This window comes from Sebastes fasciatus, chromosome 1 (assembly GCF_043250625.1).
Source record: "Sebastes fasciatus isolate fSebFas1 chromosome 1, fSebFas1.pri, whole genome shotgun sequence".
Taxonomy (NCBI): Eukaryota; Metazoa; Chordata; class Actinopteri; order Perciformes; family Sebastidae; genus Sebastes; species Sebastes fasciatus.
In genome coordinates this window covers 45,269,657-45,287,113 of record NC_133795.1, presented here as the reverse complement: position 1 = coordinate 45,287,113, position 17,457 = coordinate 45,269,657, and the positions used below count along the sequence as shown (strand labels likewise).

General features: G+C 44.1%; 1 protein-coding gene and 1 long non-coding RNA gene across 2 annotated transcripts; both read left to right on the top strand.

Annotated features, from left to right (window-relative positions):
* On the top strand, positions 1 to 8,737 carry LOC141776101 (odorant receptor 131-2-like). Its single transcript, XM_074649707.1, has 4 exons — positions 1 to 101; positions 1,070 to 1,208; positions 2,636 to 3,061; positions 8,345 to 8,737. The coding sequence occupies exons 1-4, from the start codon at positions 37 to 39 to the stop codon at positions 8,591 to 8,593; spliced, it is 879 nt and encodes a 292-aa protein (XP_074505808.1). The 5' UTR covers positions 1 to 36; the 3' UTR covers positions 8,594 to 8,737.
* A 7,469-nt stretch (positions 8,738 to 16,206) lies between these two features.
* On the top strand, positions 16,207 to 17,187 carry LOC141778275 (uncharacterized). Its single transcript, XR_012596031.1, has 2 exons — positions 16,207 to 16,365; positions 16,821 to 17,187. It is a non-coding gene; the product is annotated as an uncharacterized LOC141778275 (long non-coding RNA).
* The last annotated feature ends 270 nt before the right edge of the window (positions 17,188 to 17,457 follow it).

The window sequence follows — 17,457 nt, the reverse complement described above, 5'->3', positions numbered from 1 at the left end:
AGCTTCTCTAACGCCCTCGCCAAGAACATAGTGGCCATGCTGGTGTGGCTCACCCTCAGTGTCATCAACGGCAGCATGGTGCACACCTTCCTACGACACAGGTGGACACACGTCTCTATGTGATGACTGATGAGCTGTTCAGTCATGTGATGTTTGACATGATTCTCACTGTAGATGTAATGAGCATCGCCTCCTAAAGGTGGTGGCAGAAGCAAAACATGTATAAATACTAGGGCTGTCAATCGATTAAAACAGTTAATTGCAAATTAATCACATATTTTTTATCTGTTCTAAATGAACCTTAAAGGGAGATTTGTATTTAATCCTCTTATCAACATGGGAGTGGAAAAAAAATGCTGCTTTATGCAAATGTATATATATATTTATTATTGTAAATCAATTAACAACACAAAACAATAACAGATATTGTCCAGAAACCCTCACAGGTACTGCATTTAACATAAAACAATATGCTCCAATCATAACATGGCAAACTGCAGCCCAACAGGCAACAACAGCTGTCAGTGTGTCAGTGTGCTGACTTGACTATGACTTGCCCCAAACTGCATGTGATTATCATAAAGTGGGCATGTCTGTAAAGAGGAGACTCGCGGGTAGCCATAGAACCCATTTACATTCACATATCTGGAGGGCAGAGGTCAAAGGGACCCCTTTGAAAATGGACATGACAGTTATTCCTCAATGTATTCAGTTATTAATTATTCTAAAGGGCAATTTGATAATAGGACTGCGTGGCTTTTGCGGCCGCTAAAGCTGCACAAATAAGACAAGAAGAAATACACCTCTAACTGAGCTGCCAAGCAGACAGTGTCTCAGTGCTCCTGTGATAATTGCACGTAATTAAATGAGGTAATATACTATCTTATATAATACTGTATCTTTGGGATTGTACTGTTGTTTGGACAAAACAAGATATTTGATGGCATCCCCTTGGACTTCAGAAACTCAATTATATACACCACACAATACATCGATAAGCAGGTGAATAATCATAGTTTCAGCCCCACTGTAATCACACGGTTCAGCTCTTGTTTGTCTTTGACCTCAGTCTCTTCTATGAGAACCCGCGGTACATCATGTTCATCTGCATGGTGATCAACGATGCTCTGCAGCTCAGCCTCGTGACGGCTCTCTACATGGTCAGCTACATCTTCAGGAAGATCCACGCCTCCGTCTGCTGCTTTCTGGTGAGTCCTCACTACGTCAACTTCCTATTTATTTCTAAGACATTTAACCTTAAAGACCTTAAACACAACATCCTACTGTGCCTCACCTATCCTGGACTGTCTCGAGCATCCGATATTATGAACAGAGGAAATAGCAGCGGCGGGAAAAAGAAGTGATTCGCCTATGTATCGTGATTTTTTTTTACAATTTCTAAACAGATGTTTTAACGCCAGAGTCGATATATTTGCTTCATTTGAGTCTATTTGGAGGTAGAAGGAAGTTACCGCTTTTATTGTTGTAGTCTGAGTAACGTGACGTCATATCCGTTCCGTATCCGTCAACCAAAACAAACCTCAGAAAGTCTAAAACGTTGGTCAGCGTGGATACGACCTGCACCCTCCCATGTTAAATCCAGCGTGGTAAACACTACACATCCAGTAAAGGATGGAAACACTTTGGGTTTCACACATTGACAGGAAAAGCAGAGCTAGACATCATGGCTAAAGATGCATGCTAACTCTGCCACGGACAGGAAACGTTATCGTATCGCAGTAACGTGCAGTTGAGCCGGCCGTCGCTCTCATCTCCATGGTCAAATGGGCCGACGCTACAACTGTAGAGCACCCAGATACTGACATTTATGTTCTCTGCATTCAAACGGCCCCGATGGAGCTGACCATGGATGGATAAAGAGAACGGAGCTGACGGGAGAGCTAGAGACCACCTTGGAGAAGTTACAGGAAGTAGACACGTGGGACTACATCCACTTTTCAAAATAAGGTGTTAACAAAGGGAACTGTATATACAAAATACATCTATGGAAATAAGATTGATAGATTATATTCACCAGAAGTATAAAACATTACATGTCCTTTATAAATTAAAAAGAAAATACCACTAATCTGTGAGGGAAATGTCTTTATTCTTTGATTTTTGGGTTACTGGATAATAAATGTAATAAATAATTCCTGACAATGATCCTGATATATTTGACTTCAGGACATCTCTGACTACATACATGCTGAAAATCAAAAATTTTTACTGGATTCATTCAGAGATTTTCCAAAGTAAAAGTCCCTAGAAGTGTATGATTCAACTTGTTCCCATGGTCTAGAGTTAAAACAGTTAACAAAAATCACAATAAATCAGAATATCGAATCGCGATACTTGTAGAATCATAATACATATCGAATCGGCATCTAAGTGTGGTGATAGTATTGAATCCAGAGATAGGTGTATCGTCCCAGCCCTAGTGTTGGGGGAACGGCTCCTTTAAGGCTGCTTTGAATTCAGGTTAGACGCTACCACTACTAGGTAGTCACAAGTTTAACTAAGAATAACAACAACAAACTACTAAGCCAGTATTATTTCAGGATCGACAAAATAATTAATTATGTATATTTTCATGAACTATTCTTTTTTACTCCTCTTCCTCTAACCCACTCAGATCATGACGGCGGTCCTCACCACCCGCTCCACCCCTCTCATCCTGGCTGGCATGGCGGTGGAGCGCTACATCTCCATCTGCTTCCCCTTACACTACATCCATATGTGCACCGTCCCTCGCACCCTCCTCCTCATCGGTGTCATCCTCATCCTCACTGCCACGCCGCCCATCACTGACCTCATCATCACCATCGTCCACCGCCCTCTGAGTTTCTTCCACACCACCATTTTTTGCGACCACCCACTTCTCTTTCGCCACCAGTCCATCTACTACAAGAACTGTGTGTTTGACGGGGTGTACCTGTCCTTCGTGGCGCTGACACTACTCTACACCTACTGTAAGATCATGCTGACGGCACAAGCTGCCTCCATGGGCCTAGCCTCGGTGAACAGAGCCAGGAACACGGTGCTGCTTCATGGGCTGCAGGTCGGTATTTCTACACTGAAATCGACTCCAACCAGCCGATTAGACTGTTGTCAGGCTATTGAATAGGCGTTATCAGTCGCTATAACCCACATCGCTATATATAGATAAGGGTCAGTAGGGGCCTACTACACCCACTAGTAGGTTTTATCATCTATTCACATGGTAGATCACCAAAAGAAGGTATAAAAGAACACAACAGCGACCTGTAACGACCATAATAATTATGACAGGACAGAAGGGGAAGCAAGGCACTGTAGTTTAGACAGTGTGGAACTCCATAAGGGGTCGAGGTCTGGAACGATGGATGGGACCAGGAGATCGGAGTTCACATCCCGTGTAAAACCAATGTGTAGTTGTCTTTGTGGTCGTAATTATTTTAACCCAAAACACAATGTTTTTCCCTAAACTTAACTGTTTGTTTTTGTTGGCTAAACCTAAAGAAGTTGTAGTTTTGTTGTCTAGACCTAAAGAAGTTGTAGTTTTGTTACGTAAACCTAAAGAAGTTGTAGTTTTATTGCCTAAACCTAAAGAAGTTGTAGTTTTGTTACGTAAACCTAAAGAAGTTGTAGTTTTATTGCCTAAACCTAAAGAAGATGTAGTTTTGTTGCCTAAAACTAAAGAAGTTGTAGTTTTGTTGCCTTAACCTAAGGCTGCCTCCGTACGCGTGTGTTTGTTTTTGTTTGTGCCGGTGGGTGAGCACTGCTGGCGTCTCCTGACTGCCGCTTCTCCCTCTGTCAGCTGTCTTTCCTCTCGTTTTGTTGCTGTTTCTTCACTGTTCTCCTGAGTTTTGTTGTGTTCCGTCTCGTTCCCACTCTTGTTCTCCGTCTTTTGTTTTTTGTTTTTTGTTTTCCCTCTGCTCCCGTTCGCTGCACTCTCCTCGCCGGTTAGCTGCTAACTCACTAGCGGAGCTGCCCTGCATGTTTCTCTGTCCCCCTCAACTCCTCTCGGACACTCCACCACTGGAATTACAATAATCATCTGGCTGTTCTCCTCATCATCTGTACCCATCTGTATCGTGAGTACCACCGCCCTCCCCCCTGTCTAACGCTACCCTGTGCTGCCTCTACCGTCCCTCTCACCACCTGCTAACCGCTAACCCGTCTGCTAAACCATGGAACCATCAACCCTACTCACCCCTCTCCTATTGCTTCTTACACTACCCCCCCTGTTATTCAAAGGACCCCCCTGGTTCCCACAGTTGTTTTGTCCCCCCATTACCTCCTCCCCTCCCCTCCCCTACTCTCGCTGTCAACTCCTCCGCCTCAGGAAAAACTACCGGCTATCCTCCACTGCTCTCTCCTCTGCTCAATCTGCTGGAATCCTCATCTGTAAACGCTACCTTCACCGTGGCCCCAAACACAACCGTCATCTCCAGTCATCCATTACCCCCACCACCCCGACTTACAACATCCAAACCATTCACCCCCGCCGCCCCCCCTCCACTTGACCCCGCCGCACTGTGAACCTGGCCAACCTCAAACCTCTCCAGCGTGCCCCCATCACACCACCCTCCCACTCATCCAACTTTGCCCTCCTCAACACCCGTTCACTTAACAACAAAGCCCCCATCCTCCATGAACTCATCCTGGACAATTCACTGGACTTCCTCCTGCTCACTGAAACCTGGCAACAACCCAATGACTTCTTCTACCTCAACCAAGCATCCCCCCCCAACTTCGGCTACCTCTGCAAACCCCGCCCCTCCCGGCGTGGAGGGGGCCTCGCAGTATTATTCAACCGGAACCTCAGGACCACCGAACTCACTTTCCCTACAGTCACATCATTCGAATCCCTCGCCTTCAAAACCTGCTCCAACACAGTCATTCTCATTTACCGCCCACCTAAACCAAATTCATCCTTCCTCTCCGATCTGTCTGAACTCCTCATCCTAGCATCATCCCTCCCCTTACCCCTACTGCTACTGGGCGACTTCAACATCCACATGGACTCCCCCACCTGTAAACTTGCCTCTGATTTCTCCACTCTACTGGACAACTTCAACCTCACCCAGCACATCACCTCCCCCACACACAATAAAGGCCATATTCTGGATCTCGTCTGCTCTGCCAACGTCCCGGTTCTGAACATCCAACCATCCCCCTTTCCCCTATCTGATCACAAACTCATCCAATTCACAATCCCTTCCCCATCACCCCCTCTGAAACTCCCCAGAGTCATCTCATTCCGCAACATCAAGTCCATTGATCCCCTCCATCTCTCCGACCTGCTATCTGCTGCCCTCCACCTGGACCCACCCCCCACCTCGCCCGATGATCTCACCAACCACCTCAACGCCACCCTGTCTGCCTCCCTCAACTCACTGGCCCCCCTGAGAACCAAAACTGTTTCATTCAACACCTCCTCCCCCTGGTTCACACCCCATCTCAGAAAACTCAAACAGACCGGCCGCCAACTTGAACGCCTCTGGAGAAAATCATCACTCACTGTTCACCTCAAAGCCTACAAATCTCACCTCATCACCTACAAAGACGCCATCACTGCTGCCAAATCTGACTACTTCTCCACCATCATCAATGACCCCACCCGTAACCCCCGAACCCTCTTCTCCACTGTCAACACTCTCCTCAAGCCTCGTGCCAACACCCTCTCTGACCCCTCACCCGATCTATGTAACTCATTCCTTCAGTTCTTCAGCGACAAAATCACCACCATCAACAACTCACTGCTCCCCGTGTCTGACCCAGCAGCAACCACACCGACCCCTTTTCTCTCCATCCCTCTGGACCCCCTGACCCCTCCCCCCCAGCACCGCCTCTCCCGGTTCGACCCTGTTGACTCAGCAACCATTGCCAAACTCATCAGCACATCCAAACCCACCACCTGCTCCCTGGACCCCCTCCCCAACCCCCTGCTGAAATCCTGCCTCCCTGTCCTATGCCCCTACCTCACCGACCTCTTCAACTCCTCACTGTCCCATGGAAATGTCCCCTCAGCCTTCAAAACTGCTGCTGTCACCCCCACACTCAAGAAACCTGGTCTGGACCCCTCCTGTCTCAATCACTACCGCCCTATCTCCAACCTCCCCTTTCCTCTCCAAAACCCTCGAACGTCTCGTCTCCACCCAGCTCCAATCCCACCTGCATTCCAACAACCTGCTTGAACCCCTCCAATCTGGCTTTCGCCCCCTCCACAGCACAGAAACTGCACTCCTCCAAGTCCTCAATAACCTCCTCACCTCTGCTGACACCGGAGCCCTCAACATCCTCATCCTCCTGGACCTGAGTGCAGCCTTCGATACCGTGAGTCATAACATTCTTCTCACCAGACTCCAAGACATCGGTATCGAAGGTACTGCACTCAGCTGGCTCCAGTCATACCTCACCAACAGATCTCACTTCATCTCCCTTCACAACAACTCCTCTGCCACATCCACAGTCACACAAGGTGTCCCCCAAGGCTCTGTACTCAGTCCACTCCTGTTCATAATCTACTTATTCCCCCTCGGTCAGATCCTACGCCACTTCAACCTGGACTTCCACTGCTATGCTGACGACACTCAGATCTACCTCAGCACCAACACCCCTCACAACTCACCGCTCTCCCACATCAACTCCTGCCTCTCTGCAATTAAAGCCTGGATGCAACAGAACTTTCTAAAACTCAACAGCGACAAAACACAACTCCTCCTCATCGGCGACAAAACACAACTCCTCCTCATCGGCTCCAAATCCACCCTCACCAAAACCAACAACCTCACACTCAACATCGATGGCACTTCTGTTTCCCCCTCCCCCCAGGCACGTAACCTTGGCGTGATCTTCGACTCCACCCTCTCCCTTGAGCCCCACATCCGCCAACTGGTCAAAATATCCTTCTTCCACCTTCGCAATATCGCAAAAATTCGTCCGTCCCTCACACCCCCTACAGCAGAGAAACTCATCCACGCCTTCATCTCCTCCCGCCTTGACTATTGCAACTCACTCCTCTATGGCATCAGCAACACCTCCATAAATAAATTACAACTGGTCCAGAATGCAGCTGCCCGACTCCTCACCCACACCAAATCATGGCATCATATCACCCCAGTCCTGAAAGACCTTCACTGGCTCCCCGTCTCCCACCGGATCTCCTACAAAATCCTGACCCTCACCTACAAAGCCCTCCACCAACTTGCACCCCCCTATCTCTCTGAACTCCTCTCCCCCTACCAACCTCAACGGTCCCTCAGATCCACCTCGGCTGGTTTACTCTCCACCCCCACGTCCAAACTCCGCAGCTTTGGGGACAGAGCATTCTCCAGGGCAGCTCCCAAGCTCTGGAACTCACTCCCCAATCTCATCAGAGACTCCGATTCACTCACTATATTCCAGTCCCGCCTCAAAACACATCTTTTCTCATCTGCTTACCCGTAGCCCCCTCCTTCCCCCTACCCATCAGACCATGTGTATGTATGTGATTGTGCCTGTGTATGTCGCCTTTTGTCGTTCGTCTCCTGTCTGTCTGTCTCACACCGTTTTCCCCCCGACTATGTTAAAGCGTCTTTGAGATTACTATAAAGCGCTATATAAATCCAATATATTATATTATTATTATTATTAACCTAAATAATTTGTAGTTTTGTTGTCTAAACCTAAAGAAATTGTAGTTTAGTAGCTTAAACCTGAAGAAGTTGTAGTTTTGTTGTCTAAACCTAAAGAAATTTTAGTTTTGTTGTCTAAACCTAAAGAAGTCATAATTTTGTTGTCTAAACCTAAAGAAGATGTAGTTTTGTTGCCTAAACCTAAAGAAGTTGTAGTTCTGTTGTCTTAACCTAAAGTAGTTCTAGTTTTGTTGTCTTAACCTAAAGAAGTTGTAGTTTTGTTGCCTAAACCTAAAGAAGATGTAGTTTTGTTGCCTAAACCTAAAGAATTTATAATTTTGTTGTCTAAACCTAAAGAAAATGTAGTTTTGTTGCCTAAACCTAAAGAAGTTGTAGTTCTGTTGTCTTAACCTAAAGTAGTTCTAGTTTTGTTGTCTTAACCTAAAGAAATTGTAGTTTTGTTGTCTAAAACTAAAGAAGTTGTAGTTTTGTTGTTTAAACCTAAAGAAGTCTTAATTTTGGTGTTTAAACCTAAATAAGTTCAGTAATAGAGCATCAGCTCAATAATCAATACTTTGATACCCAAATAATTGTCATTTGGTTTTAATAAAAAGTATCACTTAATGTTTTTATTTGAAGGGTTTTGATTTATATGTTTGTATAAGTTGAACGACGTTAGCCGACCTGACTGTTTGTTATAAAATCATCATAACTATTAATATGTTTCTGTCCTGTTGTTTCAGCTGATGCTGTGCATGCTTGCCTTCGTGGTTCCTTCCCTTCAGGCCGCTCTCATCTCGCTGTTCCCCCGCTTCAGTCTGGAGATTCGCTACATCTTCTTCCTGGTCGTCTACATCATCCCCCGCTTCATGAGCCCTATGATCTATGGCTTTCGGGATGAGCAGTTCAGGAAGTACTGGACCCGGTACTTGGCTCGTCGGGGCCAAAGAATCGCCAGGGTCAGACCGGTGTTACAGAAGGTGACCCTGTAGGTGACCCTGTAGGTGAAATAACCACATCAAGAACCCACAGTTCCCACTGACTGTACGGGAGCTCCTGGTTCAGCTCAGCTCAGTTCAGGTTTTGTAGCTCTATTGCATTAATTTGTTTTTTTAATGCATTTAAAGCCTTCTGTCCACGGCGACCAATGTTGGAACGTATTTTCAGAATAAAGCTTTAATCACCGTTAACAGAAAGTCAGCGAGACACACTTGGATGAATGGATGAACTCACAGTGAACATATGAATATTAGGGCTGTCAAAGTTAATGCTATAATAACGCGTTATCGCATACTCAATTGATATTTCGAAGGTTGTAGCGGCTCAGTTTTAAAGCTAGAGTTGAGATACTGGCATCATATGAAACTAGAAAACCTCAGTAATCCATTGGTACTAGGCTTGACACGGTAGTTGGTGTTACCGGTGTTACACGGTGGTCGGGCACACACGATTACATTATGTACCCATCGCCCCCACCATCGTTTTGCTTTTTTTACAGAAATAAAACCCATTTAGTTCATTTTGGTGTATCAGCGCCATGTTATCAATACAAAGTTGGACGACGGACGCTATAATAATAAAAATAATAATAATAATAATAAATTTGACTTATATAGCGCTTTTCAGGAACTCCAAGACGCTTAACAAAATAGACGGGAAGCGTTGTGAGACAAACAGCAGACAAACGACACACACAGGCGCACACTCATACACACACAGACAAATGGGTGAGGGTAGGGGGGCTAGGAGTAGGCAGAGGAGAAAAGATGGGTCTTGAGGAGGGACTGAAGTAGTGAGAGGGATTCAGAGTCTCTGATGTCTTGTGGGAGGGAGTTCCAAAGCCTGGGAGCTGCCCTGGAGAATGCTCTGTCCCCAAAGCTGGGAAGGTTGGACTTGGGGGTGGAGAGGAGACCAGCTGAGGTGGATCTGAGGGACCCTGGGGGTTGGTAGGGGGAGAGGAGGTCAGAGAGGTAGGGGGGAGCCAGTTGGTGCAGGGGTTTGTAGGTGATGATCAGGATTTTGTAGGTGATCCGGTGAGAGACAGGGAGCCAGTGGAGGTCTTTGAGGACTGGGGTAATGTGGTGCCATGATTTGGTGTGAGTTAGGAGTCGGGCAGCTGCGTTCTGGACCAGTTGGAGTTCATTGACGGAGGTAGTGCTTATGCAGCACAGAAGAGAGTTGCAGTAGTCGAGGCGAGAGGAGATGAAGGCGTGGATGAGCCTCTCGGCGGCAGGGGGTGTGAGAGAGGGTCTGATTTTGGCAATATTGCGCAGGTGGTAGACAGAGATTTTGACAACTTGGCGGATGTGGGGCTCAAGGGAGAGGGTGGGATCAAATATCACACCAAGGTTGCCAGACTGGGGGGAGGGGGAAACTGTGGTGCCATCAATGGTGAGTGTGGGGTTGTTGAGTTTGCTGAGGGTAGATTTGGAGCTGATGAGGAGGAGTTCAGTTTTGTCGCTGTTGAGTTTGAGAAAATTCTGTTGCATCCAGGTTTTTATTGCAGAGAGGCAGGAGTTGATGTTGGAGAGGGGAGGGTTGTGGGTGGAGTTGGTGCTGAAATATATCTGTGTGTCATCGGCATAGCAGTGGAAAGTGGTTCGGGGGTTACGGCTGGGGTCATTGATAATGGTGGAGAAGGAGGCAGACTTGGCAACTGTGAGGGCATCTTTGTAGGTGATGAGGTGGGATTTATAGGCTTCGAGGTGAACAGTGAGTGATGTTTTTTCCAGAGGTGTTCTAGTTGGCGGCCAGTCTGTTTGAGGTTTCGGAGGTGGGGTGTGAACCGGGGGGAGGAGGTGTTGAAGGAAACAGTTTTGGTTTTTAGGGGTGCCAGTGAGTTGAGGGAGGCAGACAGGGTGGAGTTGAGGTGGTTGGTAAGATCATCAGGTGAGGTGAGGGGTGGGCCCAGGGAGAGGGCAGTAGATAGCAGGTCGGAAAGATGGAGGGATCGATGGACTTAGTGTTACAGAATTATATGACTCTGGGGAGTTGCAGACGGGGTGTTGGGGACGGGATTGTGAATCGGATGAGTTTGTGATGGTCTGGATATTGTATGTCTGGGTGGTGGGGGTAATAGAGGAGTGTAGATGACGGTTGTGTTTGGGGCCACAGTGAAGGTAGCATTTGCGAATGAGGATACCGTCGGATTGGGCAGAGGAGAGAGCAGTGGGGGATAACCTGTAGTTTTTTCTAAGGCGGAAGAGTTGACAGGGAGAGTAGTGTAGAGGAGGGGAGAAGGTATTGAGGGGAGAAAACAAATGTGGGAACCAGGGGAATCCTTTGAATAGCAGGGGGGGTAATGTAAGAAAAAACAGGAGAGGGTGAGTAGTGTTAATGGTTCCATGGTTTAGCAGGCGGGTCAGCGGTTAGCAGGCTGGGAGAGGGACAGTAGAGGCAGCACAGGGTAGCATTAGACGGGAGGTGGGGGAAGCAGAGTCAGATTTCACACACAGAGAGAGAGAGTTGACAGACAGACGATGGCGGAGGATTTGGTGTCAAAGTGAAAAGCAAACGCGCCTATTTTGGCAATATTTCAGATTTAAACCCAATGCTATAAGGGAACCATAACGTTAATGAGATAATCGCTGTGAGGAGGATGGAGCGGTCACAGCCGGTGTGCGCGGCGCAGAGGCGCTGGGTTGAAACCTGCCAGACACACCTGACGGTTAAGATCAGAGTCAGCACTCTGCACATATTGACCGTAATCTTTTCTTGTAAAATGTACGGTGTAATCGATAACACCGCTGTTGTTACAACTTTATTAACTGGTGGGAAAAATTCCTCACCATCACATCACTAATATGGTACCAACCATGTCATACCAGCTTGTCACAAAGGAGGCTAAATAACGCTCCTAACTTACACTAAATTTTGGCCAGGAAAAACTGTCATGTCCAAACGGGTTCTATGGGTACCCACGAGTCTCCCCTTTACAGACATGCCCACTTTATGATAATCACATGCAGTTTGGGGGCAAGTCATAGTCAAGTCAGCACACTGACAAACTGACAGCTGTTGTTGCCTGTTGGGCTGCAGTTTGCCATGTTGTGATTTGAGGATATTGGTTTATGCTAAATGCAGTACCTGTGAGGGTTTCTGGACAATATCTGTCATTGTTTTGTGTTGTTAATTGATTCCCAATAATAAATATATATATACTGGGAAAAAAAAGTTCGGAAACTTGTGTTTGGTGGATTATTTCTCTGTTGTTACAATGCTAATGGGCATTGTATTTTACATGGTTGGAAAGCCTATTTATTTACCTTCGAAATGATGTCAGACTTTTAAGGATCATGCATTTGTGGGATGAGCAGCACAGCTGATTATGTGCGTAGCGCCCAGGAAAAATGTTCCAAAATGCTTTGCCGATGGTAAACAGTGTATTCTCCTGTTGGTACTGACTCTTGTTTTGAGTTGTTTGGTGGATTGGATGATTGAACTCTCTATCAGTAACAAGAAACAAACAAGACATATTGGCAATTTTACACTTTATTCATTTAATACACAGTCAGGAGCCTCAGTAGCGGTGGAAGATCCATACGCAGCCACAATAGCCTGGCACCTCCTCCTCATGCTGGTCACCAACCTGGTCACATGTTGCTGTGGGATGGCGTTCCATTCCTCAACTAGGATTCGTTGCAGGTCAGCCAGCGTGGTTGTGTTGGTCACTCTAACACGTACAGCACGCCCAAGCTGATCCTACAAGTGTTGAATTGGGTTGAGGTCTGGACTCTTGGCAGGCCGTTCCATTCTCTCTACTCCCACATTGTGGAGGTAGTCTGTGATAACCTTGGCTCTGTGGGGGTGAGCGTTGTTTCTTGGAGGATGAAGTTAGGTGCCAGATTGTGGAGATATGGGATCGCCACTGGCTGCAGAATCTCATCCCGATATCTCACTGCATTGAGATGGCCTTCAATGATGACAAGCCCTGTTTTGCCAGTGGGGGAGATTCCCCCACATGTTCAGGTTCCATTGTCTGTGTTGTCGACACCAGCGCAAACAGGCCTGATGGTGAAGGACAGTCATTGCAGGCTTCCTGGTAGCCTTATGAGAATACACTGTTTACCATTTATGGTGTATGGTCTAAGACCTGCTCTATATATAAAACGTCTTGAGATAACTTCTGTTGTGAATTGACGCTATACAAAAATAAATTGAATTGAATTGAATTTAACCATTGACGGAGCATTTTGGCAAATGTTTCTTGGGCGCTACTCACATAATCAGCTGTGCTGCTCATCCCACAAATGCATGATCCTTACAAGTTGGACATCATTGTGAAGGTAAATAAACAGGCTTTCCAACCATGTCAAATACAATGACCATTAGCATTGTAACAACAGAGAAATAATCCACCAAATACAAGTTTCCGAACTTTTTTTTCCCAGTTTATATACATTTGCATAAAGCAGTATATTTGTCCACTCCCATGTTGACAAGAGTATTAAATACTTGACAAACCTCCCTTTAAGGGACATTTTGAACAGATAACAAAATGTGCCATTAATTTGCGATTATTAATCATGGACAACCATCGCGATTAAATATATTAATTGATTGACAGCCTTAATGAATACATAATGATGCTCATGGACTTGGTTACTACTGACTACTACTACTACAGAAACTGTGTGCGTTGTCAGATTTGTTTGCGAAGCACATTAAACAAAGCATGATGGGAACTGTGATGTTTTAATCTTGCAGCTAATCCTTCATATAAAGAGCCATTACACACATTGGGTATGCTTATGCTAACACAGGTAGCAGTCAGTGTCCCGTTTAAACAACAGAGGCCAGTTACATTGAAGGTACTGTGAGGAACTTTTAACTGGTTTTGAAACAGTCTCAATTTAATACTGATGATAAGACATAAGTAAACAAGACCGCTGGGAGCCGAAACCGACATCACCCTGCTGGAGGTCCAGGCCGTATTACTGGGCCTGCTGGAGGGAAGGGAGGCACGGGAGAACCAGAACCAGGACTGAGCGGGGCAGACTGTCAGATCCTGCTGCAGCAAAATGAGAGGTTTTCTAAAGGGACTCTGGTGCTTGGACCGGCTAAATCAACACAAAATTGAAGTTCCTCGTAGTAGCTTTGAATCTGGAAACTAACAACACCCGTTTTAAGAAAATGTTTTGAGGACGCCAAGCTAAACGGATCCTCTACAGATGCAGTAAAAGTGGGATATATAACTCATCATTTTAAAAATTAACTCTAGTATCTGTTGCATGTTGGTGGAATACAAAAACACACAGTAACATTCAATAACATAGTAGTGAACTGCTGGGGTCACTAGTATATTAATAATGCACATATCATACAGATACATGACTTACAGGCGGCTTAGGGCGGCTGTGGCTCAGAGGGTAGAGCAGGTTGTCCACCAATCGGAAGGTCAGTGGTTCGATCCCCAGCTGCTCCGGGTCACATGTCGATGTGTCCTTGAGCAAGACACTTAACCCCAAATTGCTCCCGGAGGCATAGCCATCGGTGTGTGAATGAGTATTTAGATTAAATCCTGATGGGCAAAGTTGGCACCTTAGTAGCCTCTGCCATCAGTGTATGAATGTGTGTGTGAATGGGTGAATACTGACATGTAGTGTAAAGCGCTTTGAGTGGTCGGAAGACTAGAAAAGCGCTATATAAGTCCAAGTCCATTTACCATTTACCATTTACACGTCTATTATTGATCATCACAGTACTGCAGTGTTGATTACTTCATGAGATGCAAAGTAAAGATCACAATCTCTCATTCATAGTTTAAACATTTACATTCAAACTGTACAGTAGAGTCGAGGGCTGCAACTAATAATTATTTTTTTAATATCGATAAATCTGTCAATTATTTTCTAAATTAATTGTCTATAAAATGTCAGAATAAAATGAAAAATGACCATCAGAGTTTCCCAGAACCCCAAATGATGTCCCCAAATGTCTCGTTGTGTCTGAACAGTTAAACAACCCCAAATATTGAATTTAGAGTGATAAAACATCATATCCTCACACTGGAGAAACTAAAATGACTCAAATAATTAATCAGTTATCAAAACGGTTGCAGTTTCCTTTTTGGTTGATCAACTAAATTGCTCAATTGGCTAATTGTTTTAGGGTTATTCCTTAACTAGACACAATCACTCATCATACAGTTGACCCGATAGCAAAGGAAGGACCCCCCCCTCGGCCGAAGCTAAACTACAAACAGAGGTCAGTTTCAGTGAAGGCCCTGGTTCTGTCCATGGAGACGATTGTGTCTGTTCGAGGAAGCACAAATTACAGGGCGATGTGCATATGCGCAATAGTCACATCGCAGGATATGCGATGGCGGCAAATGAACTCCAACACGTCATGCTGCAACTTTATTGCTGCTTGATACGAAAGGAAAACTCTCACAGTTCTCATTATCAGGACTAATGCAGTGTTTCCCAATAATTACAGACGGAGTAGGCCCGCAAGCTGTTTTAATATTTAATAGCTAGACAGGATACTCATTAGAGATATCACATCAAAGGACGATGACATCACTGTAATACATAAAAAGGATATGTATGAATATTCTAAATGACGTATTGGAAAACTAAATTTAAATGTCCAGAAAAGTGGCAGTGTTGCTGTGCAGCAGTGTCTGGTGACCGTTGTGAAGCTGTGTGTTGAGCAATGCGAGTTGCATCCAACTCATATTTACTTGGCATGGAAGATACAATGATCAAGTATTTCATGACAATAATTTGTTTTTAAAGTTAAAAACAAATACAAATTAATACCAGCCATATTCTTGAAAAGAAGCATTATTTTGAAGAAAAAAATATGTATGTTACAAATATCCAACTGAGTAGAGATTGTCAACTGTGAGTGTATTGTAGCAGCACGCTTCAAGTGTTTACCCAAACTAGCCTAATGTTCCAGAATGTGTGACAACATCAAAGGATGATGACATCACATCAAAGGACGAAGACATCACATCAAAGGACGATGACATCACTGTAATACATAAAATGATATGTATGAATATTCGAAATGACGTTTGGAAAACTAAATTTTAATGTCGAGAAAAGTGGCAGTGTTGCTGTGCAGCGGTGTCTGGTGTACATTGTGAAGCTGTGTGTTGAACAATGCGAGTTGCATCCAACTCATATTTACCTGGCATTGGAGATACAATGATCAAGTATTATATAAAAATATATTTTTTTTAAAGTTAAAAACCAATACAGATTAATACCATACATATTCTTAAAAAGAAGCATTATTTTGAAGAAAAAAATATGTATGTTACAAATATCCAACTGAGTAGAGATGTCAATTGTGAGTATATTGTAGCAGCACGCTTCAAGTATTTACCCAAACTAGCCTAATGTTCCAGAATGTGTGACAACATCAAAGGACGATGACATCACATCAAAGGACGATGACATCACTGTGATACTTAAAAGGATATGTATGAATTTTCAAAATGATGTATGGAAAACTAAATTTAAATGTCCTGAAAAGTGGTAGTGTTGCTGTGCAGCAGTGTCTGGTGTACATTGTGAAGCTGTGTGTTGAGCAATGCGAGTTGCATCCAACTCGTATTTACCTGGCATGGGAGATACAATGATCAAGTATTTCATGACAATAATTAGTTTTTAAAGTTAAAAACAAATACAGATTAATACCATCCATATTCTTGAAAAGAAGCATTATTTTGAAGAAAAAATATGTATGTTACAAATATCCAACTGAGTAGAGATTGTCAACTGTGAGTGTATTGTAGCAGCACGCTTCAAGTGTCTACCCAAACTAGCCTAATGTTCCAGAATGTGTGACAATATCAAAGGACGATCACATCACATCAAGGGACGATGACATCACATCAAAGGACGATGACATCACTGTAATACTTAAAAGGATATGTATGAATATTCAAAATGACGTATGGAAAACTAAATTTAAATGTCCAGAAAAGTGGCAGTGTTGCTTTGCAGCAGTGTCTGATGTACGTTGTGAAGCTGTTTTTTGAGCAATGCGAGTCGCATCCAACTCATATTTACGTGGCATTGGAGATACAATGATCAAGTTTTTTATGACAATAATTATTTTTTTAAAGTTAAAAACAAATACAGATCAATACCAGCCATATTCTTGAAAAGAAGCATTATTTTGATGAAAAAAATATGTATGTTACAAATATCCAACTGAGTAGAGATTGTCAACTGTGAGTGTATTGTAGCAGCACGCTTCAAGTGTCTACCCAAACTAGCCTAATGTTCCAGAATGTGTGAAAACATCAAAGGACGATGACATCACATCAAAGGATGATGACATCACATCAAAGGACGATGTCATCACATCAAAGGACGATGACATCTCATCAAAGGACGATGACATCACTGTAATACATGAAAAGACATGTATGAATATTCAAAATGACGTATGAAAAACTAAATTTAAATGTCGAGAAAAGTGGCAGTGTTGTTGTGCAGCGGTGTCTGGTGTACATTGTGAAGCTGTGTGTTGAGCAATGCGAGTCGCATCCAACTCATATTTACCTGGCATTGGAGATACAATGATCAAGTATTATATAAAAATATATTTTTTTTAAAGTTAAAAACCAATACAGATTAATACCATCCATCTTCTTGAAAAGAAGCATTATTTTGAAGAAAAAAATATGTATTTTAAAAATATCCAACTGAGTAGAGATGTCAATTGTGAGTATATTGTAGCAGCACGCTTCAAGTGTTTACCCAAACTAGCCTAATGTTCCAGAATGTGTGACAACATCAATGGACGATAACATCACATCAAAGTACGATGAGATCACATCAAAGGACGATGACATTACATCAAAGGACGATGACATCACTGTAATACTTAAAAG

Excerpts from the sequence above, each read along its gene's own strand:
- LOC141776101 (XM_074649707.1), top strand. The coding sequence starts at position 37 with ATGCTGGTGTGGCTCACCCTCAGTGTCATCAACGGCAGCATGGTGCAC. Across the intron at positions 102-1,069 it reads CACACCTTCCTACGACACAG|TCTCTTCTATGAGAACCCGC; the intron begins GTGGACACACGT and ends CTTTGACCTCAG. Across the intron at positions 3,062-8,344 it reads TGCTGCTTCATGGGCTGCAG|CTGATGCTGTGCATGCTTGC; the intron begins GTCGGTATTTCT and ends CTGTTGTTTCAG.